This window comes from Notolabrus celidotus, chromosome 19, assembly GCF_009762535.1.
Source record: "Notolabrus celidotus isolate fNotCel1 chromosome 19, fNotCel1.pri, whole genome shotgun sequence".
NCBI lineage: Eukaryota > Metazoa > Chordata > Actinopteri > Labriformes > Labridae > Notolabrus > Notolabrus celidotus.
Window position 1 is genome coordinate 14,658,072 of NC_048290.1, and position 15,720 is coordinate 14,673,791.

At 39.4% G+C, this 15,720-nt stretch overlaps 1 protein-coding gene across 1 annotated transcript in view; it reads left to right on the forward strand.

Annotated features, from left to right (window-relative positions):
- LOC117831480 (atrial natriuretic peptide receptor 2) overlaps nt 1-15,720 on the forward strand; it is a 76,774-nt gene that overhangs the window by 50,592 nt on the left and 10,462 nt on the right. The window contains 2 exon segments of the mRNA XM_034710200.1: nt 3,402-3,570; nt 13,790-13,936. Of these exon segments, the coding sequence (XP_034566091.1) occupies nt 3,402-3,570; nt 13,790-13,936 (316 nt within the window).

The window sequence follows — 15,720 nt, forward strand, 5'->3', positions numbered from 1 at the left end:
GTCTCTGGTGTCACAAAAATGATATCTTTCGAAGCCTTTAGGGATCTTTTTTGTAAAGTTTTCAGACAGTTTAGACTGCAATGAAACTCAGGCTGTCAGAGGAAAAAAACAAGCACTTTCAGTGGACTTACTTTGACCTCTGACCTCTGGTATTATCCTGAGTGGTAGTGAAAACATGGTTTTGCAGCTTCCAGATTTAGCTATTCAAAAACTTTAGGTGCCGATTATTCATCCCAAAATATAATAATAATAATAATAATAATAAATTGTATTTATAGGCGCCTTTCTGGACACTCAAGGTCACCTTACAACATACCAACAGTAAAAACAACACTCAACAGTAAATAAATAGATAAATACAACAGAATAAAAATACAGTACTAGAAAAATGAAAGTGATGTCATTCCAGTCCCAAAGAGACAAATTAAATGGAGTAGGCTTGGTGGAAAAGGTGAGTTTTGAGGCAGGATTTGAAGGTGGTGGGAGAGGTGGAGTTTTGTAAGTCCTGGGGGAGAGAGTTCCAGAGGCGGGGGGCTGAGCGACTGAAGGCTCTCGACCCCATGGTGGTCAAGCGAGCAGGTGGGAGGGTGAGTTGGGTGGAAGAGGAGAACCTGAGAATGGAGGAGCTCAATGAGGTACTAAAAAGTGCCCAATTTGAAAAACTTTAAGTGTAGAAAGAGAAGCAAGGTGATACTCTACCAACCTAAAAAAGCAAAGCCTGTCACCATGGAGAATGCTGCAGGTCTGAGATCAAGCGCGCGCTCACTACTAAAGGAAAACACAGTTTCTTGCATTGACACTTAGGTAAATCATGAGCTACAGATCCATCATGAGTGCAGTTCATCTGGATTCTGTGCATTTCTTAGGATCCAGTAAAAGGATGGATTTACATTAGTTTAATTATAATAACAATCACATGACCTTATGCAAATTAGTCTCTTTAATTATTCTGCTTGCCTTGGCTTTGAAGAGATCTTCTTCCCAAAGCCGTTTCACAGTAAGTGACGGGAGATTAAATTTGCTGTCCTCTTTCTGTGGATTATTTCAATTAATTCCAAAGGTCAGCTAAAGCCTTAGCAGTATGAGTCAGATGATTCGAATAGTATCTTCCACAGTTACTCAGTGTTTAGTCCCAAGTTTCCTCTTTTTGTCAGGATCCCTCCTCTGCAGCTCGGTGATGAAAACAGTCACAGGTTACACAAGAATATTCGGCGCTGAAGAGATTCTAACCTTGAGAGATATCCACTTGATTTGGTGTGACTCACACCTGCCTCACAGGACTTTAGCAAGAACTCTGGAATATTTTCTTTTACATGTAGAGCTGTGATTTTATTCTCACTCATGATTCACTGTAGAAAGGTATTGCCACACCAGCAAAGCGATGACGGAGCCCATCAGCTTTCATCTTAAATCGATATAAGCCTCTGAGAGTGATGAACAGCTTTTCAGTGTTTCCAGTGTAGGCAGTAGTTTGCTATGAACTTCCAGCAAAGACATTTACTGTGTCGGATCACAAGTCCCAGTTTCACTGTAAATGATGAATTACACAGAAGCTTCACTCTGGCTTACTTAAGCAATGAACAAGTCTTAAGTTTGCAGAATCACCAACATCATGATGAGCAAAATATAAAATGCAAGTTTTGTCAGGTCTGTCCTCAGGAAGAGGACAACTTTTAAAAATGATGTTTGTTGATGGGGATTGATAACTTCTGGTGCATTCCAGCGTGGTTGGAAATCTGAACGCTGATTGGCTTAATGACAGCGTCTGGCAGATTTGTTGCTCAAGTTAAAATTTTGGATCAGGAACAGACTGTCACCTACTTGATTGGTCAATACGACTCAGACTACAAACATGATACATGCTAGAACACCTTCCATGGAAAATAAAGACCCTAAGGTACATGTTTATGGATACAATTGTTCTACATATGGAAACTCTGTAAATAGAGGTTCCCATGACATAGCTGTTATGAAAATCTGCCTCCTGAGTGATCTCTGTCTTGTATTAGTTCTTTCTCTGACTGGAGAACTCAGAAACAATCTATCTTCCTCGGTTAACGAACACTTCAGAGTCTAATCAGGGCTGACACTTTGGCTCCTCAGCTTCCTGCACACATGTTGTGGTCTGACCAGTTTCTACACTGGCACTGAGGTTTCCCCCCGCTGCTGCTGCTGCTGCTGCTGCTCAGTGGCAGGAGGAAAAACTTGAACTTCCAAAGCAATTGTGAGATCAAGAGTTCAACTAGAAGACATAAAGTGGAAGTGTGAAACCTCCTGTGTGCCTCCTCCATGTGATTACTTTCATTAGCCTTTTATTCGCTGTCACGCTCTATGATGATTGTACAAGTGCCTGATACTTATCCATTAACAGGCTGAGAGCAGTGACAGCTGCCACCTGTCCCCCAGCGCCTGACTGGGTTAAATATGGAGCTCAATCAGCGTTTCACTGCAGATTCCTTTAATTACTTTGATTGGCTTTTTAATGATGATTATAATAAAAGAGAGCATGTGGAGGAATCAACTAGAAGGAACGATTAATACCCAGAAGTTGAAAATTTGTGATTAATGGACCAATGAGGAGAAGAGTCAATGGGTAATGCTGTGTCTATAGAATATCATTCAAGTGGAATCCCAAAGACAGAAACACAGAACGATTTAAATCTAGGTTTCAGAGTGAACTCTGTGAAGCAGTCACTGAGTGCAGCATCTCATGATCCCAATAAAACCCTGAGACCAGTTCAGAAACTGGACTGAATCTCTCACTTCAACATGAGACAGAAGGTTACATAGAGGCTGCACTCTGGGTTACTTCAGCAGTATAAGGCATGATTTTTTGTGATGTAGTTATAATTTAAAGGTTTTATGTTTTCCAAAATAACAACATCCTGATACAGACATCGTCAGGTTTGTCCCAAAGAGGGAGAGACCCATCTTTCAGTAGCTTTATTTTCCCCTCAGATAAGAAGGAGTCCATTTAATCCACCCTGCACATTCAAACTACTGTCACTCCTAAAGCGGATTTCTTATCGCTGAATTTTGACACCCAGCACTTCTCCATACCTCTTGTTATCAGTGCTTATCACCGCTCACTTTGGAAGTACCCTTTATGATAAGAAAAGCCTGGACACTATAAGTGATAGAATGGAGCATGACTCAAACTCAGTTCAATACAGGTCCTGTTCTTAGCCTCAGGTCCTTGAGTCCTGTTAGATCTGTGGAGAGGTCTGATCCGATGGAAACAGAACAGAGTCAGTTAGAGGTTTATAAAATGCAGGGTTATTGGTACGCTGTGCTCGGCTGTAGCTGCTCGTTGCGTCAAATCAACCTGCAATAAATAATACGCGAGATAAGTCAGAGAAAGCTGCAGAAGCTCACTCCTCCCTCCATCCTCTCTGCTGCAGAGATCGTCCAGAAGGTGAGGAACGGTCAGAAGCCGTACTTTCGGCCGACGACAGACAACAAATGTCACTCCGAGGAGCTGACCATCCTGATGGAGGGCTGCTGGGCCGAGGACCCCGCCGAAAGGCCCGACTTTGGACACATCAAGATTTACATGGCCAAACTCAATAAGTGAGTACCAGAGTTCATTCTTTTACTCGTTTGGTGAATCCTCAGATTCATTTGTTGTCTTATCCTTGAATTATAAAACATGTTTGGCTTTACTCTACACTTTTTCCAATTTTTTGTTTCTCATGTTGTCAACCTTTACTATTTTAACTGTCTCTCAAATTGGCGCTATGGCATTCATCATTTTTTGGAGTTAATGCGAGCTGCAGCTACTGCTTGCTGTTGAACTTTGAGGACTTTGTCCCTCCTCCCAGAATATTTGCAGCACTTGTGTTCCAGGTTGAAGTCATGTTATTCTGTAAAACAGAAAAAGAAACATGACGCCATTCTCACTCTCTTGTCAGCTTGTTGAGGCTGTGCTCGTTCTTCTCTGTAATGGCGGTTCCCATACCGCTACCTACTGTGTTGGAATGTGTTGGCTAGTTAAGAAGTAAATGACAGCAGCTTTTATCGTTTGTTTTTACTGGATAAAACGTTTATCAGGGTACTAAATGATGCTATAAAAATGTTCCGATTATAGGCCAATAATATATCAGACTGATCCAAGTTTAAACAAGGTTTCACAAGAGGCCAGGGAAAAATAACTCTTTAGTTTGTCTCAGTTTTATATCAAAGCAGCCTTTTGAAGCACTCTTCATTAATTCCACTTTATACGACCATCGTTCTCGTTTCAAGCTGAGATCATTCGACAAATTGAGATGGACAGTCTTTTCTTTCCCACACTTGAGTGTCGGTCCTGCCAAGCCCAACACTTGAACATCATGTCGGGGACCTTACTTTCCTCTGAGTGTTGAGCATGTTGATTCGATAAAGCGATTCAGAAAGGCAAACAGCTACAGGAATCATGTTTGGGAACTCGAGAGGACAATTTCAGATAAAAGGCTGTTTGTGATTCCTGACAGGACAGGAAGTGCTCTTTGCTGCCTTTCCATCCCTGTGTGTGTGTGTGTGTGTGTGTGTGAGAGTGTGTGTGTGTGTGTGTGTGTGTGTGTGTGTGTGTGTGTGTGTGTGTGTGTGTGTGTGTAAGAAAGGGGAGTGTGTGAGTCCATGTTTCTGGTATTGTTTTCAATGATCCCATGAATCATTCATATGCATACTTCAAGTCTGAGTTTTATGTCAAAGCAGGAAGGGAGGCTGGTAAGTTTTCCCTGGAGTACGGCAGCTCTGTCAGAAAGAGTTACTGTATAAAGCATCCCTGCTGATTCCATGTGACACACACACACACACACACACACACACACACACACACACACACACACACACACACACACACACACACACACACACACACACACACACACAAATACACAAATACACAAATACACACATGCAAATACACAATCTATGGCTGTATAGGAAAAGGACAATATTTGTATAAACTGTGTGTAGAGTTGTTATTCACTCGATTGAAACAGTCCATAAAGATAAAACAGCCTTCAATGAAAAATGTTGAAAAATGAAACGTTGGGAAACTCTCGAGAAATACCCGAAGAACAAACTGTGCTTCCTCTGAAATCTTCTTTGGACGTTTTTCCAGGATATTTCATGTGAACATTACAGACAGATATAACATCATTAATTCTAAAAGAGAGTTCCATTTGTACATTTCAGTGTTTTATTTATTCTATTGTAACAAATCTCTGCTTCGGCCTGGAAAGTTTCACTTGGAGTACCTGTGACAAACTTTTGTGGACAAAGCAGTCTTTGCTTATCTTGTCCTCTACATGCTTTAGTAGTGTTGCTCATTGTGAATATTTGATAAAGAACATATAAAAAGGCTGTTTGGCTGGTACCATCCGCTGGCCCATCACCTGATGACTGGTGAACTTGAGGAAGCGACTGGTTCGCTCAAGTTAAAGTCAGAGTGAAGTCATTTCAGTGTGCAGCGGTTCATTTGTTATTATTAATACATTTGAGTACCTTCTAAGTCATTTTCCACACTTTCAAACCATCACTGGAAAGTTCCTCCAGCTGATGACGTTAACTGCTTGGTTTGATGATTATTGAGCTGCCTGATTAAATTGGTTGAGTTATATTTTGCCATGCTACCTCCACCTCTCAAATATAGCCATGAACATATTGCAAGTTGTCACCGCAGATGTTGGAGTAATAGGCGTGAAACACCTCCTAACTGCCGAGCCTGTTGTAATCTCCCTCCATGCTCCATTAGCTCTCTACCTAGCAAAATGCTCAGACCTACAAATGCGCTGATGATGTAGTACGAGCTCATGATTGCTGTGAACACAGATTAGCAACTGATTGGACTAGATCTGTCACATGGATCAGCCCTTTGTCCCTGATTGAGTCCGTTTCTGGCCGATGACCAATATCAGGATGATATCGGTGCATCTCTAACCACCTGACAGAAGAATGAAAAGATGTTCCTGTAACAAAAACTCAACAATGAAGGCATTGAAACAAGAAAAATAATAATGCAAAGAAAAGAAAAATACTAGACTTCCACATGATGACCAACATTTCAGACATCAGTAAGAATACATTTCTGTGAGAATGAGTTTCATTTTTAGAGCGTATTAACGAAAATAACCAAACTTAGATTTCTGAGAGTGCTACTTTAAGATCTTAGTGGTTACCTGAATGTGTTGACGATGTAATTGAATGTATAAAGGTTCAGGATTTGAAGCAGAGTGTGTGTGAATGCTGTGTCTAGCAGCCTGTGTTGTGTTGTGCCTGCCAGGTGCAGTCAGCCTGTCCTGTGAGTTTTGACAGGAAGATCAAAACACGGGTCACGGTTCATTACGCTGAATGGCATCTTGGAGCTCGCTGTGTCTAACATGGTTTTGTTTTGCGGTATCTGGCTTATCTTAAGACGAAGTGATTCTTGTGTTTGTGCTGCCTCTGGCAGTATAACTGATTCCCAGTGCTGATGTTAATCTGGACAGATGTGTCACGCTCAATCAGGCCATGGTTGTTATGTGTGCATTTCTTAAATTCACTTTGTGATATTGAGCGATGGAAGGAGACTGAATGGGACATTCATGCAATCAATAGCCAAAGTAATCATGTTGATGTTCTTTCATTCACTTTAATAGAGGGAGGCAATCAACGTGAGCGGGATGTATGGAATCGACTCTGCTGGATGTGTGTTATTGAAAAGGACATAATCACCGACACCTCCTTCACCTTGTGTGATGTCGTCCTCAACATCAACAATGTTCTCTGGCAATCAGAACTTCTGAGAGGAAACACATGCTGTGTGTTCTTCACGGGACTTCTCCGTGACCAGTTTAGCACAGACGTGTAATTACATTGATTAAATGGGAAGAGAGTCAAGGTAGCTGTGATTTCACCTCTGAGCTACATGTATAAACCCATCTTTGGTCATGTGATCACAGATTGTCAACGTAGAGAAAATGCACAAGTGATTTCCTCCAGTCTGTTGACTTTAATGAACCATTGCTGCACTTTATCCTGCATCCTGCATTACATGGATGTTTCCTAAATTAATCAATAACTAGATATAAACTCAAACTGATTCATGCATTTAAAGGTATTCTGTGGTTGAAGCCATTGTGTCCCAATTCAGGGGCTGCATCCTTTGAAGGGTGCATTTGAAGACTGGTTGAGTCATGGCGATGCGTTGAAGGCTGTCCCATTTCGAACGCTCCTTTAAAAATTAAATTTCAAATATAGATGCCAGGCCGACTGCTCAGCAAACAGATTGTTTACAGTAAGAGCCGCTTCCAATGATTTGCTCATTGACTACAAAGTCATCTACGTATTTTATGCCATTCAGATATAATATATCACAAGCACTAGTTCCATCATGACGAACATCCTCATCAAATAATAACAACAAGACATATTGTAGAAAAACTGAAATGGTTGAAAATAAGGTTTTTGATGTTTTTCAGTAACCATCTCTCTGAAGACTTCATCGCCTTTCTGTGTTTCTGTGTGAGCGTGAAACGTCCTTGTGGGTGGGTTCAAGGCCTCTCTGATGTCACAAACCATTCATGAGCTGCACTGTTATGAAACCAGATCCATAAGACTACAACTGCTCTCCTTTGTGCTGCTCTTTAGTGTAAGGTGACTGCTGAGACGTCAACCTTGAGGAGAAACAATAATGCTGTGAATACTGTGAATCTCATCCCTTTGATAAGTTGTCTCCAAAATATCCAAAATCCATGATCCCAGCACGACAGTCGCTTAACGCTACAAATTCTGTGCATTGATTTTGAAGTAGGGATTAAAAAACAGGTGGTTTGTGGGATCTCTGAGCAGATCTGTGTGCTCTGTGTGTTTATCCTCTCAGCCTGACCTCTCCTCTGTTCGCTCTGTAAGTCAGGATGAGTTCGGTGATGTATGGCTTTCCATTTGCAGAGGCTCAGAGGAGAGAGCTCTGCATGATTGACATCCTCAGAAGCACTCAAGGATGCTGTTGACGGCCGTATGCAGAACACCCCTCCTCACGTGTCTGAAGCCCTTCAGCAGAGCGGCCTGCACGTTAATGTACTGTTTGCCGGTTATTTTCATTAAGTAAATGTATGTTGTTGACATGCTTTGATTGATGGGACGTTATTTTGGTGTGTGAGAGCTTAGGCCTGAGGGGCGCCAACAGGAGGGGTGTTTAGCTGTGAACGGGTCACACTGAGGGTCTCTCAGTGTTCGTCCTCTCTGCTTCATTTGATTTCAGTTTGTGTTCTGAACTGAAATTTAAATTTTGAGATATATCTTCTTTTGTTCCTCACTTCACATTTTTTCCATCAGTCCAAAGATTTCAATAAATGTATCTATGCAAGGTATGCTGAGCTGTTTTGTAAACAAGAAAGAAAGAAAAAAGCTCTCTGCATTCGTTTTTCAGATGCTGGAGAATGTTTTTAATTTTTAATCAGCCTCTGGATCCAGCATCCAAACACACGCTGATCGACAATCCTCCTAATGACAGCCATGTGTCCTTGAACCATCCTGTCAGGCTTTTTCCACTGACTCACAGTCAGGAGCTTTGGACCCTTAGAATGAATCTTAATCTATAAAGCTCTGCACCCTCATCTCCAGGTGAAATTTAAGTCTGCAGGATCACTCACTTTTCCACATCAAGCGTTGTCTACATCTGAGTGCGGTTTCATAATGTCTTTAAGACTTTAAGAGCATTCAGAACTTTTGTAGAATTTTTTTGTGTCAAGTTTCTTGGAAAGAACGGTTCGATTCAGGAAGGGTTATTTGAGTTCAGCTGTCACTGGGTTATGAAGCAGTTCTGTAAATCCTGAGAAACTTCCTTGAACACACGAGTAATCATGTATCAAAATATATTTAAAGAGAACTGCACTGTGTCATTATTAGGAATCAAATGAATGAATAAGAGTTGAAGAATGCAAAAAAAGTATACAAGGGGGAAAGATGGATGAATGGATGAAAGGAGGAGGTAATGTGAAGGGATGTCAAGCAGAGTCAAAGGGTTAAGTGTAACAGTTAAAGCCTGGTTTATACTTCTTAGTTGACTCCACGCAGTTGTTGTCTACACCATCATGACAATAACACACATGTGCATCAGAGTGTCCATGTCGCTCTGCAATACTTCACTTAAACACTAGTTGGCTTTACGACTTCCATGCTAGTCATATCTTCAGTTTCTGGTCCTCCAGCTCTTATTACTTTTTTGAGTATGGGAAAAATGGCGACTGAATCTGATGGTATTGTGTTGGAGTTTGAGCTGATAAATGATTAGCAGGAGTTGATCAGACAACAATTATTGCACAGAGGATAAGAGAGGTAATATAAGATATTCTTTATTGATCCCTCATTGAGGGAAATTATTTTGTTGGAGCAGCTTACAACACAGGGCAGGGGAATACAACAATGTGCTTACATAGTTAAAAATATGATAACAATAATAATAGTAATGATAACGGTAGATTTTAAAACTGCACAAATTGTGTACAAGGCAAGGAAAAATCTCCTTCCAGGAAATATCCAAAGATTGTCCTTTGAAAGAGAGGGGATTATAACTTAAGAGGGAAGTTAAGGTTAAATATGGTGAGTGTTCGGACCACAAGGAGAAGTTTTTGTTTTTCAGTCTGTGGTGTAAAACTGTGGAACAGTCTCAATATGGAGCTACAGCAATGTCAGAACATAATCCAGTTCAAGAAGAAGTACAAATAAATGATTTTCATGAGGTACAAGGAGGAAGACAAATGTTGAGAATCAAGAGGGGTTTGCTTTTAATTGTAGGTGTAAATATGAAGATAATATATGAAGATTTGACTTGTGGAGGTGCACTAGTATAATGCCAGATAATAGTGAATGAATGGGTAGAATTAGATAAGTTTTAACTTCTTCCTACTTCATTTTGCACATGTAAAGTAAAATGTTTCAGTGCTTGCTAATATTAATTTTGTTTCTTTTGTGTAACTATTTCTTTTTTTTTCTTGTACGTTTGTATAACTATTTCTTCTTTTCAACTTGTATGCTTTTTTTTGTTATTTCTTCTATTTTTACTTTTACATGTTCGGAATAAAGTAATCAAATCAAATCAAAACAAAAATCAAAATGAGATAAAATATAATATAATAAAATAAAATATTGCAAACATTACAGATACATAGGCCTACACACTATGTACACTTCTGTCTTATGAAAAGATAGTGAGGTAAGTTATTGCACAGATAAAATTGCACTAGGTTATGAAAAAAAAAAATACAGTATGAGAAACAATGCAATTCAGATGTGGATGGATACAATAGTTTGTCGGTGTAAATAAAAAAAAAGACAGGAAGACAGAGACATAGTACTAACAACTATCGCAAAAAAGAAAATAGAGTAGATTTCAGAGGAGATAAAATGTACGACAGCTTTTATTTCTTTCAATTCTTTCTTCTACTTCTATTTCCTTGATTGAATTGCTTTATTTTTTCTGTTTATAGCTTTTATTTATTTGTTTTCTATTTTCATTTATTTTATTTTTTGCTTTTATTTCTATTATTTCTATATTTTTCCTGTTTCCTGTATTTGTGTACTCCTCTCTTGTTTGTATCTTCACCCTGTTTCCTCTCTGCTGTGTGTTTTTTTTTTTTACATCTCTTATCCTCTCGCTTTGACCTCATATTGACTGTACTTTCTATTTCCCTGCTGTGTCTGGCCGTGTGTTTTTTTCAGTTCTTTTGTTGCCTGCTGAGCATCGTGATTAGCTCGTTTGTCAAAGCACTTTGTAAACTCTTGTTTTCAGAGGCGGGATAAAAATAAAGTTTTATTACCTTCTCTCAAACATCACGTTCATCATACAGACTGATGATTTACATGAATGGTCTGAAAACGCTGCTGTCTGTGAGCTGTGCTGCAGTGAACAGTGCATGGCTTGTATGATTGCCTTCAGTGTGTTAATACTCATCACTGTCTTTCATGTCTCCCTCTGATGTTTAGCTCTTTAAACTTAAACAACATGTGGGTGTGTGTAGGATCTGTGACCCACAAGAAACATGGCAGGGTGCCAGGCATTGATGCTTTTAGCCGCCACGGTGGTGTGGATGACTCACTCTCTCGCTCCGTCGGAGTAAATGGGTGTACATGCATGCGTGTGTGTGTGTGTGTGTGTATGAAAATGGAGATCTCCTGAGACACACACACATTATGCAATACATGTATTATGTAATTTTAAGAATATAAGTGAAGTGCGAGGATCAAAGCGGCTGAGACATAAGTACAGACCTTTTGGAGGATGTTTGGAGCGTCTGTTCTTCCTTCATGTTGGACAGCTGCTGAGTGTTTATATGAGCGATTCTGTATACATGCAAAAATTAAGCATAACCATAATATGTCATTCCTGGATAAATGGATGAGTAATATTCATCACGTGTTTTCCCGTTATACCTCGGCTTTCCTGCATGTGGTTGCTATTGATCGCAGGTAGCTGTGTTAAAGGAGAAGCAGCAAATCAAAGACTCTGTGAGACCTTTGAATGATTGGATTTTCACCTCATGTAAGCTGGCGTCAAACCTCGGAGGTCACGGCAGTAATTATTTAGAGCTAACAGAAATGTGCTGAGACGAGGAGTTCCACAGGGGTCAATCCTTGGACTCTGGCTTTTCTGACATTTATAGTTTTCTTTTCGTAGACATAAATATTGCATTTATATGATTCAATCCAGATGGAATTGAAGTTATGAAAGCATGTTTCTTTTGTCCGTCAGATATTATAGGAGGAAGTGATTCATAAATTACACATTAAAGTGCAGGTGACCAATGATTTAAAGAGGAACGACACCAGTTTTACAAATCAGAGTGTCGTCACAAAAAATAGTTGGGACTCTGCAGCATTCGTGCAGCACATAGGGCGTGTGCGAAACCAATCAGTGCCCCCATCTTCAGTTACAAAGGACACCAGATGTCTCTGTGTTTGTTTCAAAGCTCTGAATATTTTTTGGCACATACAAGGAAGCCACAAAGTGTCATAAGGCTTCATGCATCCATCATCAACCTCCGGTGATGTCACGCGAGTCAGCATCAGTTGGGAATTGAAGATTAAAAGTTTGAAAACAAAGTCCAACTTGGGTTGTTGAATTAGAGAGATGTGAGTCTTGCAGACTTTCATCGTCAGCAGTTCAGGTTGGGGTTAGCAGCTTTGGTCTACATATACTGCAACCAGCATTCCACACCTGAATATCTAAGCTGGTGTTTGAATTGCATTAAGGGCTGTGCAGGTGTTAGATTCAACAAAGGATAAGACATTTTTTAGATTGTATTTCACTTTCTTTACTTTTTCTATTTTGCATTTTTATCCTGCAGATAAGTTAGACTAACTTGGGATTAGTTAAGATAAGATAAGATAAGATATTACTCATTGATCTCAGGGAGGAAATTTGGTTTATTTACAATCAAGAATACGTTTAAATAAGTAAAATAAAATCAGTAAAAATGAAAATAGATAAATAAAATAATACAAATTTAAGATATGTACAATTGTTACAAATTGTTTAGATAGTGGTAATAACGGGCAGTATTAAAATGATTAAGTATTGACAGGTTGACAGGGTGTGATTATGGTTTGGTTATGACAGATTAAGCACTATAATAAATATGGTTATATAGTATGACTGTAAGTTATAGTAAACAATAATAATGTAATACAACAGTTAATACCAGATCTAAGCAATTACATTGACTATCATCAGCTGAATTTTATTTGACCAATCTAGTTGTTTTGAGAATTGTATGAGAATTATGGCCAAGCTGTCGTCTTTGATGAACACTTTTTTATATATATATATTGTGAAAATACATTGTTGAAATTCTTGTACTGTTCACCTTTTTGTTTGCTGCTGTAACTCCATGAATTTCCCCGTTGTGGGACCAATAAAGGAGTATCTTATCTTATCTTATCTTATTAAAGTAAATCTAATCCCTTCAAGTTATTCTATTTAATAAAATAAGAACAAAAACTATAATTATAAAAGGTCAGTTATTTCTTTTTACTGATTGTTTCAAGTGACCAGTTATGTAATCATTTTGTATTTTGGAGCATAGCGAAATGTTCCTGAAACCTTCATATGCATAAAATTTGAATTTACAAATTGGAATTGGAAACTGCATCCGTGGGATTTGTGAGGGTGTCTTGGATAGTGACCTCATTTCAGATCCTGCAGCAGCCTGAGGGCAGAAGCTCTCCCTCAGCCTCTCAGGGCTGCTGTATCCGGTCCCTTCTTCCTGACCGCTGCAGGGAGAAAAGTCATTACCCGGCTGGTTGGTATCTTTAATGATTCTCGGAGTCTTATTCTGGCCGTGCCTGGTATAAATATCCTCCGGGCAGGGTTAAGCAATACCTTCCTCTCTTGTGGTCCAGTTCGGTGCTGCAGCCTGTCAGCGATATTCACAGTGTGGATGCTGATAGGGCCGGAGTAGCATCAGGTATTAGTGTTGGAGGTATTGAGTGAAAAAATAGAAATACCACTGGAAGGTTACTCTGGAGAAACACTGTCACAATAATCATTTCCATCTTTCGTTCACCTCTAAAATAAACTATTTATAAGTTGAAAAAGGGTTGAAACTTTAAGTCTTAGACGTTCAGATTTGATTTCAGCATTTGAACCAAAAATATTAATGTTGAAATCACGATTATCAAAGTATTAAGCCTGTAATTTTTTCTCTTTTTGTAACCACTCATCGATAAATCCTTGCCTCTCTCACATTAACTCCAGAAAGGACTCTTCACTGACCTGGAGACTGGTTGTGGATGTCACAGTAATCTGTGTGTTTGTGTTTTCCTTTAGGGAGGGCAGCACCAGTATCCTCAACAACCTGCTGTCCAGGATGGAGCAGTACGCCAACAACCTGGAGAACCTGGTGGAGGAGCGAACACAAGCCTACCTGGAGGAGAAGAGGAAAGCTGAAAACCTCCTCTATCAAATTTTACCACAGTGAGGAGAATTACACTTCATGTTCATGCTCTTGTTCTCCTTCCAAGAAGCTTAAAACTTCATTTAACTTGAAGCCACAAAAAGTGTGGGCTGAGTGTTTCAGCGTGCCTCAATGACACTTTGTCAATGTGTTAAATCCCTGAATTAATTAGAAAGACACAAAAACCCTCCCAACACCTCGTTGTATTAACAGATACACATTTCCCTGGGAACAATCTGACTGTAGATGAAAGGGAACAGAGAGAGCTGACAGGCAGAGCGCTCATTAAGTCGAGACAGAGAGTTTAGGATAACACCACAACCGCAAATCCCATCTTTCTCACACATCTGTCCTCCTCAGCTGAAGAATCTCTCCTGCTTTAAAGCCCGGGCCTGAGAGGAAGGACGCTCAGCATTTCTCACGGCTTTTAAAATTGAACTAATAACTTCTGTGTCTGTGTTTCAGCCTGAAGAGTAATTTGATTTAGAGGAAGTAGAAATGAGCAGAATTTGAAAAGAAGAAACAGCAACCAGGTGAAATTGAAGCTGCGAGGCATTCTGAAGCTGTGTTACGGAAAAACAAAGACGCCGAAGTTAAATTTTGCTTTGAATGAAACAACCATCGTCATCTTTTCTCATCACACAACCTGCATGTGGCGTCTTACCTTGTTTTTGTATTTTACCTCTCACAGGACGAAGGCTCAATAAGGTTGATCTTACGGAAGCATGTTGAATTCACTTGAGAAATAGAATGACTCTGCTTTTCTGAATCAACAAGATGAATAACTTACCATTAAATAAAGACATTTTTTTTATGAAAACTTAACATTAAAACATTCAGAAATTGCCTCATGGACTCTTAAGTCAACATGTAGTTATCCTGAATGCACTTAATGCCTCCCCAAAGCAGCCTTATTACAGTTTTTCTCAGTCGCTTTGGTACATTTCTCGAATCATCCTCGACATTTGCAAAACAGTAAGTGCATTTCTCAAAACAATTCATACAAATAACAAAACACCATGGATTACCAGTATCTTGCTCAAAATCCTTAGTTCATCTCGCAAAAGTAAATATCTGTGTCAATGAACATGTCAGTGCCATCAGAGTGACAAGTCCTTGTGTCATTGTGTACGGATAAGAAAGTCAAATTACTTAGTAATGTTGTCAATATAACAGTGTACTCTGGAGGGACGTTCTGAAGTAAACTATGGCTAAAGTTTCGATGGCAGTTATTGTAAATTGTAAGTTACACCTTAGTGTATGTGGGAGATTGATTGCAAGGGACTGGACAAGATTCACATTTACGCTTTTACTGTTTGTACTTTAATTTGTTGTCAGACCATGTCATTGCAATACAGAAAGAAAAGGACAGCACTGCATAGCACAAAGGAAAAACAAAAATCAGAAGTAGAAATATGAACATAGGGGAAACTGCACATGCAGTGCTGTAGGAATTACAGTGCAGTGCAGTCTTCCTACACCTCCTGACGTTCCTGTCTGTTGGGCCTTCGTTAGAGAAAGTCAAGATTCACCTGGGAGCAATTTACCAATTCAGGACAGATTTAGAAAAAAAATCTAATTGAAATGTACAGAAATATGACTGACATATTCTGACAACATGTTCAACCATTTTGCATGTGAAGACTTATGCGATGAACTAATGCCTAAATGTTGTGGAGGGTGAGATTATTCAACAGAGACCCATTATAATACATTTTGATCAACATGACATGAGCGATTGATAATGTAGGAAACAGCAGAGAATTGTACATAACCATTTGCATGGATGTACCAAAGCATTTGC